The 24,762-nt window shown below is 47.0% G+C and overlaps 3 protein-coding genes across 5 annotated transcripts; all 3 read right to left on the bottom strand.

The window, feature by feature from the left end:
• Positions 1 to 456: 456 nt before the first annotated feature.
• LOC102104502 (alcohol dehydrogenase 1) lies at positions 457 to 6,663 on the bottom strand. 2 transcript variants are annotated; one of them, XM_088056344.1, is made up of 9 exons: positions 6,442 to 6,663; positions 5,432 to 5,533; positions 3,228 to 3,369; positions 3,049 to 3,136; positions 2,717 to 2,936; positions 1,956 to 2,216; positions 1,515 to 1,650; positions 1,060 to 1,198; positions 457 to 647 (listed from the first exon to the last, which is right to left on the bottom strand). In XM_088056344.1, exons 1-9 carry the CDS (start codon positions 6,457 to 6,459, stop codon positions 623 to 625), a joined length of 1,131 nt encoding a protein of 376 aa, XP_087912470.1. In that variant the 5' UTR covers positions 6,460 to 6,663; the 3' UTR covers positions 457 to 622. The 2 variants fall into 2 exon arrangements, with proteins under 2 accessions (XP_087912470.1, XP_087912472.1); XM_088056346.1 differs by lacking the exons at positions 5,432 to 5,533; positions 6,442 to 6,663 and adding an exon at positions 4,309 to 4,487.
• A 3,801-nt stretch (positions 6,664 to 10,464) lies between these two features.
• Positions 10,465 to 16,718, bottom strand: LOC148184179 (alcohol dehydrogenase 1-like). Its single transcript, XM_088056369.1, has 9 exons — positions 16,497 to 16,718; positions 15,487 to 15,588; positions 13,284 to 13,425; positions 13,105 to 13,192; positions 12,773 to 12,992; positions 12,012 to 12,272; positions 11,571 to 11,706; positions 11,116 to 11,254; positions 10,465 to 10,703 (listed from the first exon to the last, which is right to left on the bottom strand). Exons 1-9 carry the CDS (start codon positions 16,512 to 16,514, stop codon positions 10,679 to 10,681), a joined length of 1,131 nt encoding a protein of 376 aa, XP_087912495.1. The 5' UTR covers positions 16,515 to 16,718; the 3' UTR covers positions 10,465 to 10,678.
• A 3,824-nt stretch (positions 16,719 to 20,542) lies between these two features.
• LOC148184178 (alcohol dehydrogenase 1-like) lies at positions 20,543 to 24,762 on the bottom strand. Of its 2 annotated transcripts, XM_088056382.1 has the most exons (9): positions 24,541 to 24,762; positions 23,517 to 23,618; positions 23,172 to 23,313; positions 22,769 to 22,856; positions 22,437 to 22,656; positions 22,043 to 22,303; positions 21,608 to 21,737; positions 21,153 to 21,291; positions 20,543 to 20,745 (listed from the first exon to the last, which is right to left on the bottom strand). In XM_088056382.1, exons 1-9 carry the CDS (start codon positions 24,556 to 24,558, stop codon positions 20,721 to 20,723), a joined length of 1,125 nt encoding a protein of 374 aa, XP_087912508.1. In that variant the 5' UTR covers positions 24,559 to 24,762; the 3' UTR covers positions 20,543 to 20,720. The 2 variants fall into 2 exon arrangements, with proteins under 2 accessions (XP_087912508.1, XP_087912509.1); XM_088056383.1 differs by lacking the exon at positions 23,517 to 23,618.

Raw genomic sequence — 24,762 nt, 5'->3', positions numbered from 1 at the left:
AGAGTTGTACTATAATATACTGTGGGACTTGGTGCAAAAAATATATTAAAAGTACAAGAGCATTTGCTAAAGTGAAACTAGATCCATGAATGCTGTATGAGTGTTACGTCGTAATAAGAAAGTTACCTACTGCTTCATATAATATGCTTTAGAGCACCTGCAGCAGGGGTTGTTTCCCTGCTGGGTTTGCTGGAAGCTGCAGCAATCCCCCAGCTGAGATGGAGACAGAGAGAAAAGGGCACACCTCACTGAGGCAAATGAAGATGGGAGGCAGCAGCAGAGAAGGGGCAAAGGCTGTTGCTCACTGCTGAGACTAAGGATGTAGAGGAAGAGCCCTCAAGGTGAGAGGGAGCTCCTCCTGTCGTCTGGAAACACTTTTGATTGAATGCAGTGCCTGGGATGAGTTTGACAAAAAACATTTATTAGTAAAAGCATTTTCTTGGGAGAGACATCCTTCTTTGTCCTGTCCAGGCATAGCAGAAGCAGCAGTGGCATCAGCACAGGTGAATTCCTCATTCTCTTTTCCTTGTGCTCCACAAAGAGATGCTGCTTGAGAAAGTGCCAGGGCCAGGAGAGTATCTGTTGCACTGGTCCCTCTGCTCGGCTTCCTTGGCTGTGTCCTTCAGAAGAGCAGGACAGTGCGGATACTGAAAAGTGGAAGGGAAGGGAAGGTTTGCTGCAGCTCAGGAGCAGGCAGTGGGGCAGGCAGGTGTGCCTGGGGTGCGGCCCCTTCTTTGTCATCCAGCCTCTTCCTGACTGAGCTGCATGAGACGTGCAGCAGCGGGGCAGCCTTCAAATCCCTGCTGAGGGGAACCCTCAGGGAATAAGGCCACAGGGTCTGTGCTGAGCTGAGCCATGAGCAGGAGGGTTCCCTGTGCTGCACGTGGGCTCTTCCCTCTGCGCTATGGCAGCTCTTGGCACCACTCAGCTGGGAGGCCCTGCTTCCTCCAAAGGCTCAGGTGCTCTTTGGGAAGCCAGTGTTGCCTGCTCTGCCTGCTGGAATTCTAGGAGGAGGTGTTGAGGTTTGCTCTACCTGGCTCCTGCTGGTCAGGGTCTCACCTTTTTCCGGCACGTAGCAACTCAAATCCCTCGTTCACTTTAGCGAATGGCAGCGTGTGTGTGATCAGCAAGTCTGGATTGAATTTCTTCTCCAAATAGCTGGAAACTAATTTGGGGACACAGTCTCTCATCTTCCAGCCTAGAAACAGGAGAAAGCAGCTGCATAACTAATGGGAGAAAGGGTGTTTTGGTAGGGTAGTGCTACTGTGAGGGTCAGGACTGAGACACCAATGCTGGTGGCACAGTCTTGTGAGAGATTTTCTGTTCTTTAGGATGAGTGGGTTTCTGTGTGAAACAAGCAGAGGACTATTTGCATGTGTCATGCTAATGTTTAATGCAGGCAATGCATGCTCCTCTTTAGTTGTCTTCTACTTGAAAACCCTCCTTACTGTGACTTGTCAACTACCATGAAAGGAAAAGCTGAAATATTTAGACTGTATTCTTAAGTCTTATACCTCCAAGCACAGTGCCTTTCCAGGTACGCCCAGTCAGCAGAAGCATGGGATCGATGGAAATTTCTGAACCAGAATCCAGTTCCCCAATCATCACACAGACACCAGTGTTCATATTGCAGGAAGCCAAGGCAGCAATCTGATGGGACAGGCAGGAGAATTAGAGGAAGCCCTGATGAGCTGGTCAGGGGAGTGTTCTTTCTGTGCAAATTCCTGCTCCTCCCTGGTAATGTGAAAACACACATCCCCCCTTGTGGAGCAGAGCTGGAGGGCTTGTGGCCTTTTTTAAGATTTGTACGCTGTTTCATCCCCAAGGCAGCAGGCGGCCTTTGTGCCTCCTGCATTGCAGGCAGCAGGTGAGGACCTTCCCATGGGGGTGAATTTTGTGCTGGGAGGAGCCTGTGATGATCTGGGAGGGAGGAAAGGTGCTGAAGCGCCACCTACCATGGTGTCTGCACGCCCAATGGCCTCAAAGGAGTAGTCCACACCCTGCCCGGTCATCTCGGTGAGCACCTCCTGGACGGGCTTCCTCAAGTCTCGGGGGTTGATGCAGTCGGTGGCTCCCAGCTCCTTGGCCTTGGCGAACTTGTCGTTGTTGATGTCCACGGCAATGATGCGGGAAGCTCCAGCTGCCTTGCAGCCCATGACGACGGAGAGGCCAACTCCTCCGAGGCCAAAGATGGCACAGGTGGAGCCTGGTTTTACCTGCACAGATGGGACCCTGTGAGTCTCCAGCAGGAAGAGGAGGAGGAGGAGGAAGCAGGGGAGGTTTCTGATGAGTTCGGCGGGAGAAAATGCAGCACTCAATATGAATGATCAGCAAGTCTCATTTATTAGTAACTCTAAAACCACTTATATAATATCAGTAATTAGGCTCATACATAGTGCAAAAGAAAGCTCATTATTGGATATTTCATTTAAGGTCAACTCCACCTAATTCCACATTCCTGTGATCGCTCATCTTTGCTGAATTCACATTCTTTTGATCACAGCATCCTGTTCTCAGTTAACAGTTATCACTAAGGCCTTCCTGACTTTGCAACATCTCACACCAACTGTACTCCATTGTCTAACTCTTTCCCAGCTAACTGCTGCATGGGAACATGACCTTTGCTCTCTAGCCATTCCTCTACAGGTTTCTTTTGCACAGGACTGATGAGGTTGTGAGGGTGGCCACGGTGTGCTAAACACGCCTAAATACCAACCTTGGCTGTGTTGATGGCAGCCCCATAGCCTGTGGAAAACCCACAGCCAAACAAGCAGACTTTGTCCAGAGGTGCCGCAGCATCGATCTTGGCAACGGCATACTCTGGGACCACGGTGTATTCAGCAAAGGTGCTGATCCACAGGAAGTGGTGGATCTGCTTCCCTTTGCAAGAGAAGCGGCTGGTCTTGTCCGGCAGCAGGTTTTGTGGTTCAGCGATACTGTGGAGGGATGCAAGTATTTGTATTTGATTGACTAAAGCACTGATGGGAGTGTCAGACTTGTCACAAAGTCAACCCCGTGTAGGTGTAGGGGAAGGCAAAGCAAACTCACTGGGACTTCTGGCAGTAGTTGGAGTCAGGATTCCGGCAGAAGCTGCATTCCCCACACTGAGGGATGCAAAGTGGCATGACTTTATCACCTGGAAGAAAACAATATCCCCTGTTAGGTGGCTCTGAGGATGCTGCCTGTGTGAGAGTTGATTTGTGAGTTGATTTATGAGTGTGAGTTACCTGGTTTCATAGAGGTCACTCCTTCCCCAACACTCTCCACAATTCCAGCTCCTTCATGGCCAGGTATAACTGGGAATTCTGCATTGGGAAAGCAGCCTTGCAGAAGGTGATCATCTGTCTGACAGATGCCTGTGGCCACAAGCTATTTAGAGAGGAAAAAGTAGATGACCTGGCCCCTGCCTTACTCAGTTTGTGGAAGCAATTTTCTCAGGGGTGTTATGATGCCCCCTCAGTCAGTGCTGGCACTCAGTGACAGAACACTGAGCCTGGGCTGGGCTTTTCCCTTTGTCTTGGTTTTAAAGCAGTAACGAAAAAAATTACTAGAAAACGTACTTATTTCTTGCTGTGAGACAGGGATTAGAACAAGAGCAAAACAGGCTTAAAACTTAAAAGGAATAAAGAAAGTTTATTAACAAAACTAGAAGAGTAAGAACACCAGAATAAAACTTCCAGAAAACCCCTTTTTCTCCCACTTCCCAGCCATTCCCTTGTTGACATGACAACATAGAGACAAAAAACTTTGGAACTTTGGTGTTTAAAACAGTCTTAATTCTTGCTAAAGTCCTTTCATCAGTCTTCGTAGAGAAACAGAAGTCTTCTGCTAATTTATGGAGTTTCTTACAAGAAAACTACTTCTGTTACAGCTTTTTATTTCTCTGATGCCAGCTGCCCGGAAAAATCTGCCACCAGATTTTCTCCCGTTTCACATCACTCCGAGGTGTGTATGGGTCAATGAGTCTAGAGATGTCATTTTTAAGGATGAGTTATTCAAAGGCAAAAGTTCTCTTCATCTGTCTCTGTGAGCCTCCCTGGAAATAGAAGTTTTCTCTTTGCCTCAAGTGGCCTCAAATCTTCAACTATTACTTCTCCCCCTCTGTTCCAGCACCTCACTGTATCATAATTACTCTACCTTTTCCTCAAAATCTAAACTTTGAACACTCCATTCCTCCCAATATACTCTGTCATGAATTAAAGGAGTTTTTTTTCCAGAACACTATTGTCCATCTCCATAGCTTTAACAGAAAAATATTTCAGCTTATAAAGCATCTCCTTATTCTCTCTTCCCCATCTAAAACTTAACTCTTTTCTCCGCTGTCTTTGGTGGCTTTATGATGTCTTCTTCATGTTGATTGTCTCTCTCTCTCTGTCTCTCTGGGAAAAAAGAGTAATCTTTAAGTCTCATCCAGGCAGTAAAAGAGTTCAAGTCTTGGAAAGCTGCAGATGTTCATGCTGTCAGGTTTCAGTTCAGCAGCAGAAACTGCAAATCAAGCCAGACTGGCTGGCTCCAATTCTCCACCCGCCCCCCCCCCCACCCCGGCCCTCTGTGGTCTTGTCCGGCCTGGAGAGGGCAGGAGGAGGCCGAGACAGAGCCTTGTTACCTCTTCAGAAGCCGGAAACCAAAGAGAACAAGAGAGCCCTGGCTTTATATCTTAAGGTGGTGTTCACAAGTTGATCTCACTTCTCAATGGTCAAAACTGCTGTCAGTTCTTAGAAATGACCAATAATTGGTCACAAGAAAAGACTCCCATCTCTCACAGCTTCAACTTCCTCCCAGCTCCCGAAGCTGTCTTAAAGGTAAAGTCACCCCTTGACACCCTTCTGCTCACTCTGAGTGCTCCTGGTGACTTTCCTCTGCACTGAGCTGGAGGTGGTAATGGAAGGGAGGCCACAGTGTGGGAATCAGGGCCCTGTCCAGCAGAGCAAGGGCTGGAGACAGGAATTCCTATGTAATAGCTTAGGCAAGGATAAGGCAAAAAATGAGCCCCTGGCAGATGGTGCATTTGAGCCAAGGCAGCTCTGGACAATTAAAACCTCTTGGAGGACACAGATCTGTCACCCTGAAAATTAAAGTCTTCTGTTAATGTTTTCATAGTTTTAGTTACTTTCCCATGAAAGTTCTCTAAACATAAGTTGCTTACCACATTGCTTCTAAGAAACGTCTTTTGATGGACGTTTCACATGACCAGCGTGCTTGGGAAGGTGGTAACTTAATTATCCAATCCCTGGTCATTGTTGAGAATCTATAAATACTGGAGTCAGAGAATAAAGGTGCTGCTTTTCTGTTCTGACACCGAGAAGCATTTGTATGAATCATTTTGTGTCCTTTAGCAACATAGATCCTTGAGTTATACTGAAGGTATAATCACAAGAAGAGCAATTCCCAAAAGGAAGGAAGAGAAAAAAATATTGAAATGTATTTTTACCTTGATCCGGACTTCCCCTGCCTTTGGGGGTGCAACTTCCACCTCCTCAACAGAGAGAGGTTTGCTGGGGGCCCAGGCAACAGCAGCCCTGCACTGGATAACCTGGAAGCAACCGAGAAGAATTCATTGCATAGGAACATTTGGCTTTAGCACACGGCTGGGGGAAGTCATCCTGCAATCATCTGAACCTGAGGTGTTCAAACTTGGTGATGCTCAGCTGCACCTGAAACCAAGTGATATCCAATAAACACTGGCAGTTTCAGATCTGAAGAAACTCCATTTGTGGTTTGTCACCCAAAGATCATAAGCTAAAGCCTTGGAAAATTATTGGGTTTTGATGATTTTGGTGGATTTTTCATAATACCCCCATATGTTACTGGCCAGACTGTGCTGTCTTGGGGACTGTGGACTCTAGCAGGTGGAAATTCCTGTGGAGAGCTTTGATGTGAGCCCTGTGACACACGGGGCTGAAAGGGAGTGAGAAGGATTATGGAATTGTCCCTTTTTTATTTGTAACTGGATAATTTTTTTTCCCTTACCAAGTTTTCATTTGTGTGTGCCATTGCTCAAACCCCGTGCCGCTGAATCCAAAGCTATTTGGCATCGGCAAAGCGGAGTTTGCAGCTTGAAAAGGGCATGGCCATGGACAAGGTTGAGTGCAGGAGACGAGTGGCTGAAGAAGGCACCACTGAAGAGCTCCTTTTGCTGCCAGGGCAGGAGCACAGAGTGGGATTGAGCAGGATTTTTCCGAGCAGCACAATTGCGTATTTTGTGTCCCGAGCAGCTGGGCAGGACAGAGGGGGAGTGCACGACCTAATGCAGGTACGGACACGTGCAGTTGTCCAAAAGCAGAATCTGGTGAAATTCACAGGGGTTTGGAAGAGGTGGAGGAGGAGTAAGGTGGGAAGAAAGAGGGCACGCAGAGTGGAGTGCAGGCTGAGCCTTTTGCAGCGGATTTCGCCAAGAGCAGGGCACCTGCGGAAGGAGGATGGGAAACGCGATGTCCTTACTTTTCCGGCAGTGGCCATGTGGTCTTAGCAGAGCTGTGTCTGTCGCTGTCGCCGGCTGGAGGGAAGCTGCCTCTGGCCCGTGTGGCCCAAGCCCCGCGTTGTGGAATTCCCCAGGCGTGGAGCGGGAGCAGTCCCGGTGCGGCAGCGTCGCAGCTGGAGAGCGCTGGTTAATCTGTGTCGGATGCTGGGTGCTAGGCAGCACAGCGAGTGCTGAGGGGAGGAGCTGGATAGCGGCAGGGAGATGGATGGGGGCAGAAGTCCTCCGGGGAGGCTTTTATCGGTGACCTTGCCCTTGGGTCATCCCCTGCCCTCCCCCGCTTAAAGGCTCAGAGAGCTCAGAAGGGTTGTTTTATTTCTTCCAGTTGCTTCTGGCAGGTGTGGAAGGAGGAGAATTGTGGCACTGGTGGGGCTTCCTCCAGCCAGAGGAGTCCCCTTTTTGCCAGGCTGGAGCATTTGACCTAGTGGCCATTCACACCACAATATTTGCAAAATGATTAAAAATTAAAATAATAATAATAAAAAAAAGCCAACCAAAGGACCCCCAAACAAATGGCAGTGAAAATGTGGTGGACAAAGACACATCCTCCTGGGTTGAAGCTTTACTGTCTGTGTTCTTGCTGCTATTTGCATCAGAGCAGTAAGGGCAGAATGTGCCAGAAGAGGATTTTTTTTCCCAAGGGCACACTTGCTTCACTCTGGTGTGACCAGGTTTGTGAGTGAGTTCACTCCACCCGGGCTTTTCAGGTTCCCCCAGAGGTGTTTTCTGCTGAGGCATTGGACAAGGTGATCTATTGCAGGGATTGGATGAGCTTGTTGGAGGAGCAGGTTAAGATGAACACCCAGAGTGTGATGTAACCGCCACACTTAGAAAGGAATCTTCTTTCCATGTGGCTGAAAGGACACTTTTTCAAACCTAAGGAATGGGGTCATTTCCTAGAAGACTTCCACTAATGGCATAAACCCCCTTTTTGCATTGCTAGCCATTTTGAATGCTATAATGAGCAGAAGTTAACCCTTTGGCTATTGAGACACATTACACACACACACACACACACACACACACACACACACACATATATTTATATATCTATAAATAATTTATTTATTTTTAATCAAAAGGCATCTGTTGACATTTGGATTAGTAAAAAGGATTAGACATGATCCGAAAAAATGTAGCTTTCATGAATCAGGAGAGCATTACTCTGTAGACTCAAGCTTGTCACACTCATCTCTGCAGCTGATTCACATGTCCTTCACAAAATTACAGAATGGCTTGGGTTAGAAGGGCCCTTAAAGATCATGTTGTTCCAACCCCCTGCCATGGGCAGGAACATTTCTCACTAGATGAAATTCCTCATAGCCACATCCAAGTGGCCTTGAACGCTGCCAGGGATGTGGCATCCACAACTTCTCCTCAATCTGTTCCAGAGCCTCAGCACTCTCACAATAAAGAGTTTCTTCCTAATATCCTTCAGTGTTTGAAGCTGAAACCAACAACTATCAAAGTCCTATAGAGGACTGAGAATGAACAGAGAATAAAATCATTCACCTGCTTCCTAGATATCATTCCATACATATGGCTTATAATTTAATCTCACACATAAGGACATAAATCTGCTACTTGTGCTGCCATTTGCTGGCTCTTAAGACTTGTCTAATGTCTGCTGTTGAGTGTAAAACCTACACAATGGTTGTAAAAAGATCTTTCAAATGTGTGCTGATATTTTTCCTTAAAACATCCCTGTGATGCTGTAGTCCCCCAAATTTGCAAACCCACCACTGATGTGAAGACAACATAGGTCTGAGAATTTCTGTCTGCCCTGCTTGCAGTTGTAAAGTGCCATGGGGAGCTGGCAGCTCTGCAAAACATTTGAAATGTAGGTAATCATTGCAGGGAGTTGATACTGAGATCCTGTTGCTGTGCAGCTTTTTGTGCGTATTTCAGACAGGAGGTGGTTGTTGTTGTGGTTTCCTTCTTATCCACGTAATGGAGGGAAAATAAGATCAAACTTGTATGTCAGCAGGCATGGATTTAATGATTAACCTTTTAATGGCAGATCCTGTGTTATCTGCATTCTACAATAAGTGCTGTCCTGACTTGCTGTATATATGAATGTATTTTATAAGTTTTAATAGCTGATCTGTGAGGTCAGATGTTAGTACACACAGGCATAGACATCAAGGTGTTTGTCTTCATCTTGGTAGTAGTCAGTTTTCTGTCCTCCTCTTTATGTTCTGGTTGTTTGCTGTCTGTATCAAAGATGGAAGAATATATGACAGAAATCTCTTTGGAATAGACTCTGAAATGCACTTATGCGGGCTAAGTACAAATCTTATCTTTGCTGCTACGTGCAGCAGGCTTCAGTATTTTTCATTGAAAGTCAGAGCCCAGTATTAGTGCCTTTATTAATGAGTCAGCATTACATTTCTGTCCACAGTGTAACTGGGCTCCCGTTTCAGAGACAATTTTTGCATTCTACTGTGAAGGACAAACTAGATAATATCCAAGCAGATAATATGGTTTTGCATTTGTTAGCAGTATTGATAGTTCACTATTCCATAAGATGCCCTGATACTTTAATTTCCATTAGAACAGAAATATTGTAGACCTTGTACAAAATGATAGTGGAATGAGGCAAATGAAGTAAGGAAAGTGGAAGTTAGATACACCCTGAGATATTGTACATAGAAGAGATATTAAAAAAATATTGATAAAGGTCTATTCAAATGAACAATTATTGATTCTGTTCACCCTAGTGAAGGAGAATGGGTGAGGGAAAAAAATGTTATAACAGAGAACAGGATTCTTCCAGCAATTGCTGATTTTGAGTCCATGCTATTGTATGGACTCAAAATGCTATTGTAATGATGGAATATCTTAATTTGGGGGAGACCCATTAGGATCATAGCCTTGCTTTTTATATTTTTTTTTGTGCTCAGAATGAATTCCTTTGTCAGATATGCCGTGATCATAGTAGGCCCTACAGAATTTCACTATGCAATGTAAGGAGGAATTGTACTCCATGATTGCTGATAGCCTAGGTATAGCACCTCTAGCACCCACGTTTATATGTGATGGGACATAAATGCACATGTAATGTTTCTTCCCCGTTACAGTCTGTCAATTTCTCTGAGGTTGTTCCAGGATTAAAACTAGACCAGGAAAAAGGCCTCCAAACTAAGATCAGGATCTAAAGAGGACGAATATGAATCAAAGAAAGAAAACTTAGGAGAGAATAGTACTGAGCAAATGGATGGGTCTACAGTAGACACCCATGGTGACATCCACATTATTTGTTTGCCCCTGGATTCTCACCCAGAGGCTCTTAACTGTGCCATTACAGCTCCATACATTCCAACCCTTCTATTACATACAGTGCCACCCCCCTGCCTCTTCTGCCCTGCCTTTCCCTCCCAAAGAGTCTGTAACCATCCAACAGGGCACTCCAGTCACAGAGCTTGTCCCACCAGTTTCACTTAGGCCAATGATATCGAGTCTCTGGCACTGGCTGAAAGTTTTGAGGTCATCATTGGTTGTTCCTCAAGCTGCATTCATTGGTATAGAAACATTTCCACATGTGGTACTTTGTAGCCAACAGTTGTGGAGCAGATTGAGGGATCCCATTAGTGCTCCTTTCCTCATGTTTTGGCACCCAATCGCACTGCTCGTCACTGACCAGCCTGGTATTTTCCAATTCCCATTTCCAGTTTAAAGCTCTATCAAAGAGCTCTGCTAGTTCCTGTGCTAAAACTCCTTTTCCCCTATGAGAAAGGCTCATCCTGTCAGGTGTCAGTAAATCAGGTATTGAATAGATCACCCCACAGTCAAAAAACCCAATATTTTTTTGCTTACACCACTGTCAGAGCCATACATTGACCAGATGGACCTGCCTATTCCTATCAGTATAATACCTTGTTTCAGACAGGTCAAGGAAATCACTAGCTGTGATCCTGATCCATCAGCCAGTTGTCCAAAGGCCCTGGCATCTCTGTTGATTCAATGCACTGTGTCAGATGAGTTGGTTTAAAAACCTTTATTAGTAAAAGTGTTTTCTTGGGAGAGACATCCTTCTTTGTCCTGTCCAGGCACAGCAGGAGCAGCAGTGGCATCAGCACAGGTGAATTCCTCGTTCTCTTCTCCTTGTGCTCCACAAGGAGATGCTGCTTGAGAAAGTGCCAGGGCCAGGAGAGTATCTGTTGCACTGGTCCCTCTGCTCGGCTTCCTTGGCTGTGTCCTTCAGAAGAGCAGGACAGTGCGGATACTGAAAAGTGGAAGGGAAGGGAAGGTTTGCTGCAGCTCAGGAGCAGGCAGTGGGGCAGGCAGGTGTGCCTGGGGTGTGGCCTCTTCTTTGTCATCCAGCCTCTTCCTGACTGAGCTGCATGAGACGTGCAGCAGCGGGGCAGCCTTCAAATCCCTGCTGAGGGGAACCCTCAGGGAATAAGGCCACAGGGTCTGTGCTGAGCTGAGCCATGAGCAGGAGGGTTCCCTGTGCTGCACGTGGGCTCTTCCCTCTGCGCTATGGCAGCTCTTGGCACCACTCAGCTGGGAGGCCCTGCTTCCTCCAAAGGCTCAGGTGCTCTTTGGGAAGCCAGTGTTGCCTGCTCTGCCTGCTGGAATTCTAGGAGGAGGTGTTGAGGTTTGCTCTACCTGGCTCCTGCTGGTCAGGGTCTCACCTTTTTCCGGCACGTAGCAACTCAAATCCCTCGTTCACTTTAGCGAATGGCAGCGTGTGTGTGATCAGCAAGTCTGGATTGAATTTCTTCTCCAAATAGCTGGAAACTAATTTGGGGACACAGTCTCTCATCTTCCAGCCTAGAAACAGGAGAAAGCAGCTGCATAACTAATGGGAGAAAGGGTGTTTTGGTAGGGTAGTGCTACTGTGAGGGTCAGGACTGAGACACCAATGCTGGTGGCACAGTCTTGTGAGAGATTTTCTGTTCTTTAGGATGAGTGGGTTTCTGTGTGAAACAAGCAGAGGACTATTTGCATGTGTCATGCTAATATTTAATGCAGGCAATGCATGCTCCTCTTTAGTTGTCTTCTACTTGAAAACCCTCCTTACTGTGACTTGTCAACTACCATGAAAGGAAAAGCTGAAATATTTAGACTGCATTGTTAAGTCTTATACCTCCAAGCACAGTGCCTTTCCAGGTACGCCCAGTCAGCAGAAGCATGGGATCGATGGAAATTTCTGAACCAGAATCCAGTTCCCCAATCATCACACAGACACCAGTGTTCATATTGCAGGAAGCCAAGGCAGCAATCTGATGGGACAGGCAGGAGAATTAGAGGAAGCCCTGATGAGCTGGTCAGGGGAGTGTTCTTTCTGTGCAAATTCCTGCTCCTCCCTGGTAATGTGAAAACACACATCCCCCCTTGTGGAGCAGAGCTGGAGGGCTTGTGGCCTTTTTTAAGATTTGTACGCTGTTTCATCCCCAAGGCAGCAGGCGGCCTTTGTGCCTCCTGCATTGCAGGCAGCAGGTGAGGACCTTCCCATGGGGGTGAATTTTGTGCTGGGAGGAGCCTGTGATGATCTGGGAGGGAGGAAAGGTGCTGAAGCGCCACCTACCATGGTGTCTGCACGCCCAATGGCCTCAAAGGAGTAGTCCACGCCCTGCCCGGTCATCTCGGTGAGCACCTCCTGGACGGGCTTCCTCAGGTCTCGGGGGTTGATGCAGTCGGTGGCTCCCAGCTCCTTGGCCTTGGCGAACTTGTCGTTGTTGATGTCCACGGCAATGATGCGGGAAGCTCCAGCTGCCTTGCAGCCCATGACGACGGAGAGGCCAACTCCTCCGAGGCCAAAGATGGCACAGGTGGAGCCTGGTTTTACCTGCACAGATGGGACCCTGTGAGTCTCCAGCAGGAAGAGGAGGAGGAGGAGGAAGCAGGGGAGGTTTCTGATGAGTTCGGCGGGAGAAAATGCAGCACTCAATATGAATGATCAGCAAGTCTCATTTATTAGTAACTCTAAAACCACTTATATAATATCAGTAATTAGGCTCATACATAGTGCAAAAGAAAGCTCATTATTGGATATTTCATTTAAGGTCAACTCCACCTAATTCCACACTCCTGTGATCGCTCATCTTTGCTGAATTCACATTCTTTTGATCACAGCATCCAGTTCTCAGTTAACAGTTATCACTAAGGCCTTCCTGACTTTGCAACATCTCACACCAACTGTACTCCATTGTCTAACTCTTTCCCAGCTAACTGCTGCATGGGAACATGACCTTTGCTCTCTAGCCATTCCTCTACAGGTTTCTTTTGCACAGGACTGATGAGGTTGTGAGGGTGGCCACGGTGTGCTAAACACGCCTAAATACCAACCTTGGCTGTGTTGATGGCAGCCCCATAGCCAGTGGAAAACCCACAGCCAAACAAGCAGACTTTGTCCAGAGGTGCCGCAGCATCGATCTTGGCAACGGCGTACTCTGGGACCACGGTGTATTCAGCAAAGGTGCTGATCCACAGGAAGTGGTGGATCTGCTTCCCTTTGCAAGAGAAGCGGCTGCTCTTGTCCGGCAGCAGGTTTTGTGGTTCAGCGATACTGTGGAGGGATGCAAGTATTTGTATTTGATTGACTAAAGCACTGATGGGAGTGTCAGACTTGTCACAAAGTCAACCCCGTGTAGGTGTAGGGGAAGGCAAAGCAAACTCACTGGGACTTCTGGCAGTAGTTGGAGTCAGGATTCCGGCAGAAGGTGCATTCCCCACACTGAGGGATGCAAAGTGGCATGACTTTATCACCTGGAAGAAAACAATATCCCCTGTTAGGTGGCTCTGAGGATGCTGCCTGTGTGAGAGTTGATTTGTGAGTTGATTTATGAGTGTGAGTTACCTGGTTTCATAGAGGTCACTCCTTCCCCAACACTCTCCACAATTCCATCTCCTTCATGGCCAGGTATAACTGGGAATTCTGCATTGGGAAAGCAGCCTTGCAGAAGGTGATCATCTGTCTGACAGATGCCTGTGGCCACAAGCTATTTAGAGAGGAAAAAGTAGATGACCTGGCCCCTGCCTTACTCAGTTTGTGGAAGCAATTTTCTCAGGGGTGTTATGATGCCCCCTCAGTCAGTGCTGGCACTCAGTGACAGAACACTGAGCCTGGGCTGGGCTTTTCCCTTTGTCTTGGTTTTAAAGCAGTAACGAAAAAAATTACTAGAAAACTTACTTATTTCTTGCTGTGAGATAGAGATTAGAACAAGAGCAAAACAGGCTTAAAACTTAAAAGGAATAAAGAAAGTTTATTAACAAAACTACAAGAGTAAGAACACCAGAATAAAACTTCCAGAAAACCCCTTTTTCTCCCACTTCCCAGCCATTCCCTTGTTGACATGACAACATAGAGACAAAAAACTTTGGAACTTTGGTGTTTAAAACAGTCTTAATTCTTGCTAAAGTCCTTTCATCAGTCTTCGTAGAGAAACAGAAGTCTTCTGCTAATTTATGGAGTTTCTTACAAGAAAACTACTTCTGTTACAGCTTTTTATTTCTCTGATGCCAGCTGCCCGGAAAAATCTGCCACCAGATTTTCTCCCGTTTCACATCACTCCGAGGTGTGTATGGGTCAATGAGTCTAGAGATGTCATTTTTAAGGATGAGTTATTCAAAGGCAAAAGTTCTCTTCATCTGTCTCTGTGAGCCTCCCTGGAAATAGAAGTTTTCTCTTTGCCTCAAGTGGCCTCAAATCTTCAACTATTACTTCTCCCCCTCTGTTCCAGCACCTCACTGTATCATAATTACTCTACCTTTTCCTCAAAATCTAAACTTTGAACACTCCATTCCTCCCAATATACTCTGTCATGAATTAAAGGAGTTTTTTTTCCAGAACACTATTGTCCATCTCCATAGCTTTAACAGAAAAATATTTCAGCTTATAAAGCATCTCCCTATTCTCTCTTCCCCATCTAAAACTTAACTCTTTTCTCCGCTGTCTTTGGTGGCTTTATGATGTCTTCTTCATGTTGATTGTCTCTCTCTCTCTGTCTCTCTGGGAAAAAAGAGTAATCTTTAAGTCTCATCCAGGCAGTAAAAGAGTTCAAGTCTTGGAAAGCTGCAGATGTTCATGCTGTCAGGTTTCAGTTCAGCAGCAGAAACTGCAAATCAAGCCAGACTGGCTGGCTCCAATTCTCCGCCCGCCCCCCCCCCACCCCGGCCCTCTGTGGTCTTGTCCGGCCTGGAGAGGGCAGGAGGAGGCCGAGACAGAGCCTTGTTACCTCTTCAGAAGCTGGAAACCAAAGAGAACAAGAGAGCCCTGGCTTTATATCTTAAGGTGGTGTTCACAAGTTGATCTCACTTCTCAATGGTCAAAACTGCTGTCAGTTCTTAGAAATGACCAATAATTGGTCACAAGAAAAGACTCCCATCTCTCGCAGCTTCAACTTCCTCCCAGCTCCCGAAGCTTTCTTAAAGGTAAAGTCACCCCTTGACACCCTTCTGCTCACTCTGAGTGCTCCTGGTGACTTTCCTCTGCACTGAGCTGGAGGTGGTAATGGAAGGGAGGCCACAGTGTGGGAATCAGGGCCCTGTCCAGCAGAGCAAGGGCTGGAGACAGGAATTCCTATGTAATAGCTTAGGCAAGGATAAGGCAAAAAATGAGCCCCTGGCAGATGGTGCATTTGAGCCAAGGCAGCTCTGGACAATTAAAACCTCTTGGAGGACACAGATCTGTCACCCTGAAAATTAAAGTCTTCTGATAATGTTTTCATAGTTTTAGTTACTTTCCCATGAAAGTTCTCTAAACATAAGTTGCTTACCACATTGCTTCTAAGAAACGTCTTTTGATGGACGTTTCACATGACCAGCGTGCTTGGGAAGGTGGTAACTTAATTATCCAATCCCTGGTCATTGTTGAGAATCTATAAATACTGGAGTCAGAGAATAAAGGTGCTGCTTTTCTGTTCTGACACCGAGAAGCATTTGTATGAATCATTTTGTGTCCTTTAGCAACATAGATCCTTGAGTTATACTGAAGGTATAATCACAAGAAGAGCAATTCCCAAAAGGAAGGAAGAGAAAAAAATATTGAAATGTATTTTTACCTTGATCCGGACTTCCCCTGCCTTTGGGGGTGCAACTTCCACCTCCTCAACAGAGAGAGGTTTGCTGGGGGCCCAGGCAACAGCAGCCCTGCACCGGATAACCTGGAAGCAACCGAGAAGAATTCATTGCATAGGAACATTTGACTTTAGCACACGGCTGGGGGAAGTCATCCTGCAATCATCTGAACCTGAGGTGTTCAAACTTGGTGATGCTCAGCTGCACCTGAAACCAAGTGATATCCAATAAACACTGGCAGTTTCAGATCTGAAGAAACTCCATTTGTGGTTTGTCACCCAAAGATCATAAGCTAAAGCCTTGGAAAATTATTGGGTTTTGATGATTTTGGTGGATTTTTCATAATACCCCCATATGTTACTGGCCAGACTGTGCTGTCTTGGGGACTGTGGACTCTAGCAGGTGGAAATTCCTGTGGAGAGCTTTGATGTGAGCCCTGTGACACACGGGGCTGAAAGGGAGTGAGAAGGATTATGGAATTGTCCCTTTTTTATTTGTAACTGGATAAATTTTTTTCCCTTACCAAGTTTTCATTTGTGTGTGCCATTGCTCAAACCCCGTGCCGCTGAATCCAAAGCTATTTGGCATCGGCAAAGCGGAGTTTGCAGCTTGAAAAGGGCATGGCCATGGACAAGGTTGAGTGCAGGAGATGAGTGGCTGAAGAAGGCACCACTGAAGAGCTCCTTTTGCTGCCAGGGCAGGAGCACAGAGTGGGATTGAGCAGGATTTTTCCGAGCAGCGCAATTGCGTATTTTGTGTCCCGAGCAGCTGGGCAGGACAGAGGGGGAGTGCACGACCTAATGCAGGTACGGACACGTGCAGTTGTCCAAAAGCAGAATCTGGTGAAATTCACAGGGGTTTGGAAGAGGTGGAGGAGGAGTAAGGTGGGAAGAAAGAGGGCACGCAGAGTGGAGTGCAGGCTGAGCCTTTTGCAGCGGATTTCGCCAAGAGCAGGGCACCTGCGGAAGGAGGATGGGAAACGCGATGTCCTTACTTTTCCGGCAGTGGCCATGTGGTCTTAGCAGAGCTGTGTCTGTCGCTGTCGCCGGCTGGAGGGAAGCTGCCTCTGGCCCGTGTGGCCCAAGCCCCGCGTTGTGGAATTCCCCAGGCGTGGAGCGGGAGCAGTCCCGGTGCGGCAGCGTCGCAGCTGGAGAGCGCTGGTTAATCTGTGTCGGATGCTGGGTGCTAGGCAGCACAGCGAGTGCTGAGGGGAGGAGCTGGATAGCGGCAGGGAGATGGATGGGGGCAGAAGTCCTCCGGGGAGGCTTTTATCGGTGACCTTGCCCTTGGGTCATCCCCTGCCCTCCCCCGCTTAAAGGCTCAGAGAGCTCAGAAGGGTTGTTTTATTTCTTCCAGTTGCTTCTGGCAGGTGTGGAAGGAGGAGAATTGTGGCACTGGTGGGGCTTCCTCCAGCCAGAGGAGTCCCCTTTTTGCCAGGCTGGAGCATTTGACCTAGTGGCCGTTCACACCACAATATTTGCAAAATGATTAAAAATTAAAAAAATAATAATAAAAAAAAGCCAACCAAAGGACCCCCAAACAAATGGCAGTGAAAATGTGGTGGACAAAGACACATCCTCCTGTGTTGAAGCTTTACTGTCTGTGTTATTGCTGCTATTTGCATCAGAGCAGTAAGGGCAGAATGTGCCAGAAGAGGATTTTTTTTCCCAAGGGCACACTTGCTTCACTCTGGTGTGACCAGGTTTGTGAGTGAGTTCACTCCACCCGGGCTTTTCAGGTTCCCCCAGAGGTGTTTTCTGCTGAGGCATTGGACAAGGTGATCTATTGCAGGGATTGGATGAGCTTGTTGGAGGAGCAGGTTAAGATGAACACCCAGAGTGTGATGTAACCGCCACACTTAGAAAGGAATCTTCTTTCCATGTGGCTGAAAGGACACTTTTTCAAACCTAAGGAATGGGGTCATTTCCTAGAAGACTTCCACTAATGGCATAAACCCCCTTTTTGCATTGCTAGCCATTTTGAATGCTATAATGAGCAGAAGTTAACCCTTTGGCTATTGAGACACATTACACACACACACACACACACACAGAGATATATTTATATATCTATAAATAATTTATTTATTTTTAATCAAAAGGCAACTGTTGACATTTGGATTAGTAAAAAGGATTAGACATGATCCGAAAAAAATTAGCTTTCATGAATCAGGAGAGCATTACTCTGTAGACTCAAGCTTGTCACACTCATCTCTGCAGCTGATTCACATGTCCTTCACAAAATTACAGAATGGCTTGGGTTAGAAGGGCCCTTAAAGATCATGTTGTTCCAACCCCCTGCCATGGGCAGGAACATTTCTCACTAGATGAAATTCCTCATAGCCACATCCAAGTGGCCTTGAACGCTGCCAGGGATGTGGCATCCACAACTTCTCCTCAATCTGTTCCAGAGCCTCAGCACTCTCACAATAAAGAGTTTCTTCCTAATATCCTTCAGTGTTTGAAGCTGAAACCAACAACTATCAAAGTCCTATAGAGGACTGAGAATGAACAGAGAATAAAATCATTCACCTGCTTCCTAGATATCATTCCATACATATGGCTTATAATTTAATCTCACACATAAGGACATAAATCTACTACTTGTGCTGCCATTTGCTGGCTCTTAAGACTTGTCTAATGTCTGCTGTTGAGTGTAAAACCTACACAATGGTTGTAAAAAGATCTTTCAAATGTGTGCTGATATTTTTCCTTAAAACATCCCTGTGATGCTGTAGTCCCCCAAATTTGCAAACCCACCACTGATGTGAAGACAACATAGGTCTGAGAATTTCTGTCTGCCCTGCTTGCAGTTGTAAAGTGCCATGGGGAGCTGGCAGCTCTGCAAAACATTTGAAATGTAGGTAATCATTGCAGGGAGTTGATACTGAGATCCTGTTGCTGTGCAGCTTTTTGTGCGTATTTCAGACAGGAGGTGGTTGTTGTTGTGGTTTCCTTCTTATCCACGTAATGGAGGGAAAATAAGATCAAACTTGTATGTCAGCAGGCATGGATTTAATGATTAACCTTTTAATGGCAGATCCTGTGTTATCTGCATTCTACAATAAGTGCTGTCCTGACTTGCTGTATATATGAATGTATTTTATAAGTTTTAATAGCTGATCTGTGAGGTCAGATGTTAGTACACACAGGCATAGACATCAAGGTGTTTGTCTTCATCTTGGTAGTAGTCAGTTTTCTGTCCTCCTCTTTATGTTCTGGTTGTTTGCTGTCTGTATCAAAGATGGAAGAATATATGACAGAAATCTCTTTGGAATAGACTCTGAAATGCACTTATGCGGGCTAAGTACAAATCTTATCTTTGCTGCTACGTGCAGCAGGCTTCAGTATTTTTTCATTGAAAGTCAGAGCCCAGTATTAGTGCCTTTATTAATGAGTCAGCATTACATTTCTGTCCACAGTGTAACTGGGCTCCCGTTTCAGAGACAATTTTTGCATTCTACTGTGAAGGACAAACTAGATAATATCCAAGCAGATAATATGGTTTTGCATTTGTTAGCAGTATTGATAGTTCACTATTCCATAAGATGCCCTGATGCTTTAATTTCCATTAGAACAGAAATATTGTGGACCTTGTACAAAATGATAGTGGAATGAGGCAAATGAAGTAAGGAAAGTGGAAGTTAGATCCACCCTGTGATATTGTACATAGAAGAGATATTAAAAAATATTGATAAATGTCTATTCAAATGAACAATTATTGATTCTGTTCACCCTAGTGAAGGAGAATGGGTGAGGGAAAAAAATGTTGAAACAGAGAACAGGATTCTTCCAGCAATTGCTGATTTTGAGTCCATGCTATTGTATGGACTCAAAATGCTATTGTAATGATGGAGTATCTTAACTTGGGGGAGACCCATTAGGATCATAGCCTTGCCTTTTATATTTTTTTTTTGTGCTCAGAATGAATTCCTTTGTCAGATATGCCGTGATCATAGTAGGCCCTACAGAATTTCACTATGCAATGTAAGGAGGAATTGTACTCCATGATTGCTGATAGCCTAGGTATAGCACCTCTAGCACCCACGTTTATATGTGATGGGACATAAATGCACATGTAATGTTTCTTCCCTGTTACAGTCTGTCAATTTCTCTGAGGTTGTTCCAAGATTAAAACTAGACCAGGAAAAAGGCCTCCAAACTAAGATCAGGATCTAAAGAGGATGAATATGAATCAAAGAAAGAAAACTTAGGAGAGAATAGTACTGAGCAAATGGATGGGTCTACAGTAGACACCCATGGTGACATCCACATTATTTGTTTGCCCCTGGATTCTCACCCAGAGGCTCTTAACTGTGCCATTACAGCTCCATACATTCCAACCCTTCTATTACATACAGTGCCACCCCCCTGCCTCTTCTGCCCTGCCTTTCCCTCCCAAAGAGTCTGTAACCATCCAACAGGGCACTCCAGTCACAGAGCTTGTCCCACCAGTTTCACTTAGGCCAATGATATCGAGTCTCTGGCACTGGCTGAAAGTTTTGAGGTCATCATTGGTTGTTCCTCAAGCTGCATTCATTGGTATAGAAACATTTCCACATGTGGTACTTTGTAGCCAACAGTTGTGGAGCAGATCGAGGGATCCCATTAGTGCTCCTTTCCTCATGTTTTGGCACCCAATCGCACTGCTCGTCACTGACCAGCCTGGTATTTTCCAATTCCCGTTTCCAGTTTAAAGCTCTATCAAAGAGCTCTGCTAGTTCCTGTGCTAAAACTCCTTTTCCCCTATGAGAAAGGCTCATCCTGTCAGGTGTCAGTAAATCAGGTATTGAATAGATCACCCCAGTCAAAAATCCTAATATTTTTTTGCTTACACCACTGTCAGAGCCATACATTGACCAGATGGACCTGCCTATTCCTATCAGTATAATACCTTGTTTCAGACAGGTCAAGGAAATCACTAGCTGTGATCCTGATCCATCAGCCAGTTGTCCAAAGGCCCTGGCATCTCTGTTGATTCAATGCACTGTGTCAGATGAGTTGGTTTAAAAACCTTTATTAGTAAAAGTGTTTTCTTGGGAGAGACATCTTTCTATGTCCTGTCCAGGCACAGCAGGAGCAGCAGTGGCATCAGCACAGGTGAATTCCTCGTTCTCTTCTCCTTGTGCCCCACAAGGAGATGCTGCTTGAGAAGGTGCCAGGGCCAGGAGAGTATCTGTTGCACTGGTCCCTCTGCTCGGCTTCCTTGGCTGTGTCCTTCAGAAGAGCAGGACAGTGCGGATACTGAAAAGTGGAAGGGAAGGTTTGCTGCAGCTCAGGAGCAGGCAGTGGGGCAGGCAGGTGTGCCTGGGGTGCGGCCCCTTCTTTGTCATCCAGCCTCTTCCTGACTGAGCTGCATGAGACGTGCAGCAGCGGGGCAGCCTTCAAATCCCTGCTGAGGGGAACCCTCAGGGAATAAGGCCACAGGGTCTGTGCTGAGCTGAGCCATGAGCAGGAGGGTTCCCTGTGCTGCACGTGGGCTCTTCCCTCTGCGCTATGGCAGCTCTTGGCACCACTCAGCTGGGAGGCCCTGCTTCCTCCAAAGGCTCAGGTGCTCTTTGGGAAGCCAGTGTTGCCTGCTCTGCCTGCTGGAATTCTAGGAGGAGGTATTGAGGTTTGCTCTACCTGGCTCCTGCTGGTCAGGGTCTCACCTTTTTCCGGCACGTAGCAACTCAAATCCCTCGTTCACTTTAGCGAATGGCAGCGTGTGTGTGATCAGCAAGTCTGGATTGAATTTCTTCTCCAAATAGCTGGAAACTAATTTGGGGATACATTCCCTTGATTTCCAGCCTAGAAACAGGAGAAAGCAGCTGCATAACTAATGGGAGAAAGGGTGTTTTGGTAGGGTAGTGCTACTGTGAGGGTCAGGACTGAGACACCAATGCTGGTGGCACAGTCTTGTGAGAGATTTTCTGTTCTTTAGGATGAGTGGGTTTCTGTGTGAAACAAGCAGAGGACTATTTGCATGTGTCATGCTAATGTTTAATGCAGGCAATGCATGCTCCTCTTTAGTTGTCTTCTACTTGAAAACCCTCCTTACTGTGACTTGTCAACTACCGTGAAAGGAAAAGCTGAAATATTTAGACTGCATTGTTAAGTCTTATACCTCCAAACATAGTCCCTTTCCAGGTACGCCCAGTCAGCAGAAGCATGGGATCGATGGAAATTTCTGAATCCGTTACCCCAATCATCACACAGACACCAGTGTTCATATTGCAGGAAGCCAAGGCAGCAATCTGATGGGACAGGCAGGAGAATTAGAGGAAGCCCTGATGAGCTGGTCAGGGGAGTGTTCTTTCTGTGCAAATTCCTGCTCCTCCCTGGTAATGTGAAAACACACATCCCCCCTTGTGGAGCAGAGCTGGAGGGCTTGTGGCCTTTTTTAAGATTTGTACGCTGTTTCATCCCCAAGGCAGCAGGTGGCCTTTGTGCCTCCTGCATTGCAGGCAGCAGGTGAGGACCTTCCCATGGGGGTGAATTTTGTGCTGGGAGGAGCCTGTGATGATCTGGGAGGGAGGAAAGGTGCTGAAGCGCCACCTACCATGGTGTCTGCACGCCCAATGGCCTCAAAGGAGTAGTCCACACCCTGCCCGGTCATCTCGGTGAGCACCTCCTGGACGGGCTTCCTCAAGTCTCGGGGGTTGATGCAGTCGGTGGCTCCCAGCTCCTTGGCCTTGGCGAACTTGTCGTTGTTGATGTCCACGGCAATGATGCGGGAAGCTCCAGCTGCCTTGCAGCCCATGACGACGGAGAGGCCAACTCCTCCGAGGCCAAAGATGGCACAGGTGGAGCCTGGTTTTACCTGCACAGATGGGACCCTGTGAGTCTCCAGCAGGAAGAGGAGGAGGAGGAGGGAGCAGGGGAGGTTTCTTTTGCACAGGACTGATGAGGTTGTGAGGGTGGCCATGGTGTGCTAAACACGCCTAAATACCAACCTTGGCTGTGTTGATGGCAGCCCCATAGCCAGTGGAAAACCCACAGCCAAACAAGCAGACTTTGTCCAGTGGTGCTGCAGCATCGATCTTGGCAACGGCGTACTCTGGGACCACGGTGTATTCAGCAAAGGTGCTGATCCACATGAAGTGGTGGATCTGCTTCCCTTTGCAAGAGAAGCGGCTGGTCTTGTCCGGCAGTAGACTTTGTGTTTCAGAGAAACTGTGGGGAAGTACAAACATTTGTATTTGATTGACTAAAGCACTGATTGGGGTGTCAGACTTGTCACAAAGTCAACCCCGTGTAGGTGTAGGGGAAGGCAAAGCAAACTCACTGGAACTTCTGGCAGTAGTTGGAGTCAGGATTCCGGCAGAAGCTGCATTCCCCACACTGAGGGATGGCAAGTGGGATCACTTTGTCTCCTGCAACACAGTGGATCTTTGTTAGGTGGCTTTTGCTCGGTAGACCCTGAGGGCACTGCCTGTTGAATCACATCTCCTGAGCTTTCTGAGGGCAGAAACCTACCATGAGCCCTCTGCTTTCCTGTGAGGATGAATGCTCTGTGCCCCACTCATTTACAGGAGGAACAGATTGGAAAAGTGGGCATGAGAGTCCAGTGCAATTTGTGTGCACTCAGGTTTTTAACCACTGACTCAGGAGCAGGGGGAAGTTTCTGAGCTCTTGGCAGAGATTTGAGGCCTGAATCTTGGGTGTGTGTTTGAGTGTGTGTTGGTTACCTGGTTTCACAGAGGTCACTCCTTCTCCAATGCTTTCCACAATCCCGGCTCCTTCATGGCCTGGTATAACTGGGAATTCTAAATTGGGAAAGGAACCTTTCAAAACATGATGATCTGTCTGACAGATGCCTGTGGCCACAATCTGTTTGTAGAGGAAAGAGTAAATGGTGATTTCTAGAAACAGTCCACCCTCTCTTTATCTCAGTTTGCGGAAGATTTTTCACAGAACTTCTCTGGACTGTTAATGCCTATGAGTGGACACAGATCATTTTGTTATAACCAAGGTACAGCCACAAGGAGAGCAACTCCCGCAAGGGAGAAAAAAGATTGAAATGATGTTTTTACCTTGATCCGGACTTCCCCTGCCTTTGGAGGTGCAACTTCCACCTCCTCAACAGAGAGAGGTTTGCTGGGGGCCCAGACAACAGCAGCCCTGCACCTGATAACCTGGAAGCAACCGAGAAGAATTCATTGCAGAGAAAGGTTCACCTTTGACAAAAAGCCCAGACAGTTGTCCCACAATCACCAAAGCCCGAGGCGTACAACACGGGTCTCTGCAGACTGCAGCACAGACTTCTAGAGCTACACAGCTGTCCTGTGCTTTTCTGGGGGTTGCTGGTTGGGTGGGATGTGGTGGGACAGCAGAAACACTGGAGTACTCAGCTGTACGTGAAGCCAAACAATGTTCAGTAAACACTGGCTTTGTGTGAAGAGTGAAATGCAAAATGAAGTGGCAAAATGAAGTGGTGTGTGAGGCAGATGCAGCAGCAATGCGAGCGCTTCTGTTGTTTAAGGCAAGCAAGCGGGAACTTTTACTTTTAGTGGGCTGAAGGTACATAAAAAGAGGTTATGAAACACTCCCAGCCTGCCTGGCAACTGGATAATTTCTCCCCTTGCCAAAAGGATGATTTGTATGTGCCATTGCTCAAACCCTGTGCCGCTGAATCCAAAGGTGTTTGGCATCAGCAAAGCGGAGTTTGCAGCTTGAAAAGGGCATGGCCATGGACAAGGTTGAGTGCAGGAGATGAGTGGCTGAAGAAGGCACCACTGAAGAGCTCCTTTTGCTGCCAGGGCAGGAGCACAGAGTGGGATTGAGCAGGATTTTTCCGAGCAGCACAATTGCGTATTTTGTGTCCCGAGCAGCTGGGCAGGACAGAGGGGGAGTGCACGACCTAATGCAGGTACGGACACGTGCAGTTGTCCAAAAGCAGAATCTGGTGAAATTCACAGGGGTTTGGAAGAGGTGGAGGAGGAGTAAGGTGGGAAGAAAGAGGGCATGCAGAGTGGAGTGCAGGCTGAGCCTTTTGCAGCGGATTTCGCCAAGAGCAGGGCACCTGCGGAAGGAGGATGGGAAACGCGATGTCCTTACTTTTCCGGCAGTGGCCATGTGGTCTTAGCAGAGCTGTGTCTGTCGCTGTCGCCGGCTGGAGGGAAGCTGCCTCTGGCCCGTGTGGCCCAAGCCCCGCGTTGTGGAATTCCCCAGGCGTGGAGCGGGAGCAGTCCCGGTGCGGCAGCGTCGCAGCTGGAGAGCGCTGGTTAATCTGTGTCGGATGCTGGGTGCTAGGCAGCACAGCGAGTGCTGAGGGGAGGA

Source organism: Pseudopodoces humilis, chromosome 6 (genome assembly GCF_049639895.1).
Source record: "Pseudopodoces humilis isolate 2021_Gansu_Grassland_sample_001 chromosome 6, ASM4963989v1, whole genome shotgun sequence".
Taxonomy (NCBI): Eukaryota; Metazoa; Chordata; class Aves; order Passeriformes; family Paridae; genus Pseudopodoces; species Pseudopodoces humilis.
The sequence above is the reverse complement of the archived record's forward strand: the minus strand, read 5'-3'. Positions and strand labels throughout refer to the sequence as shown.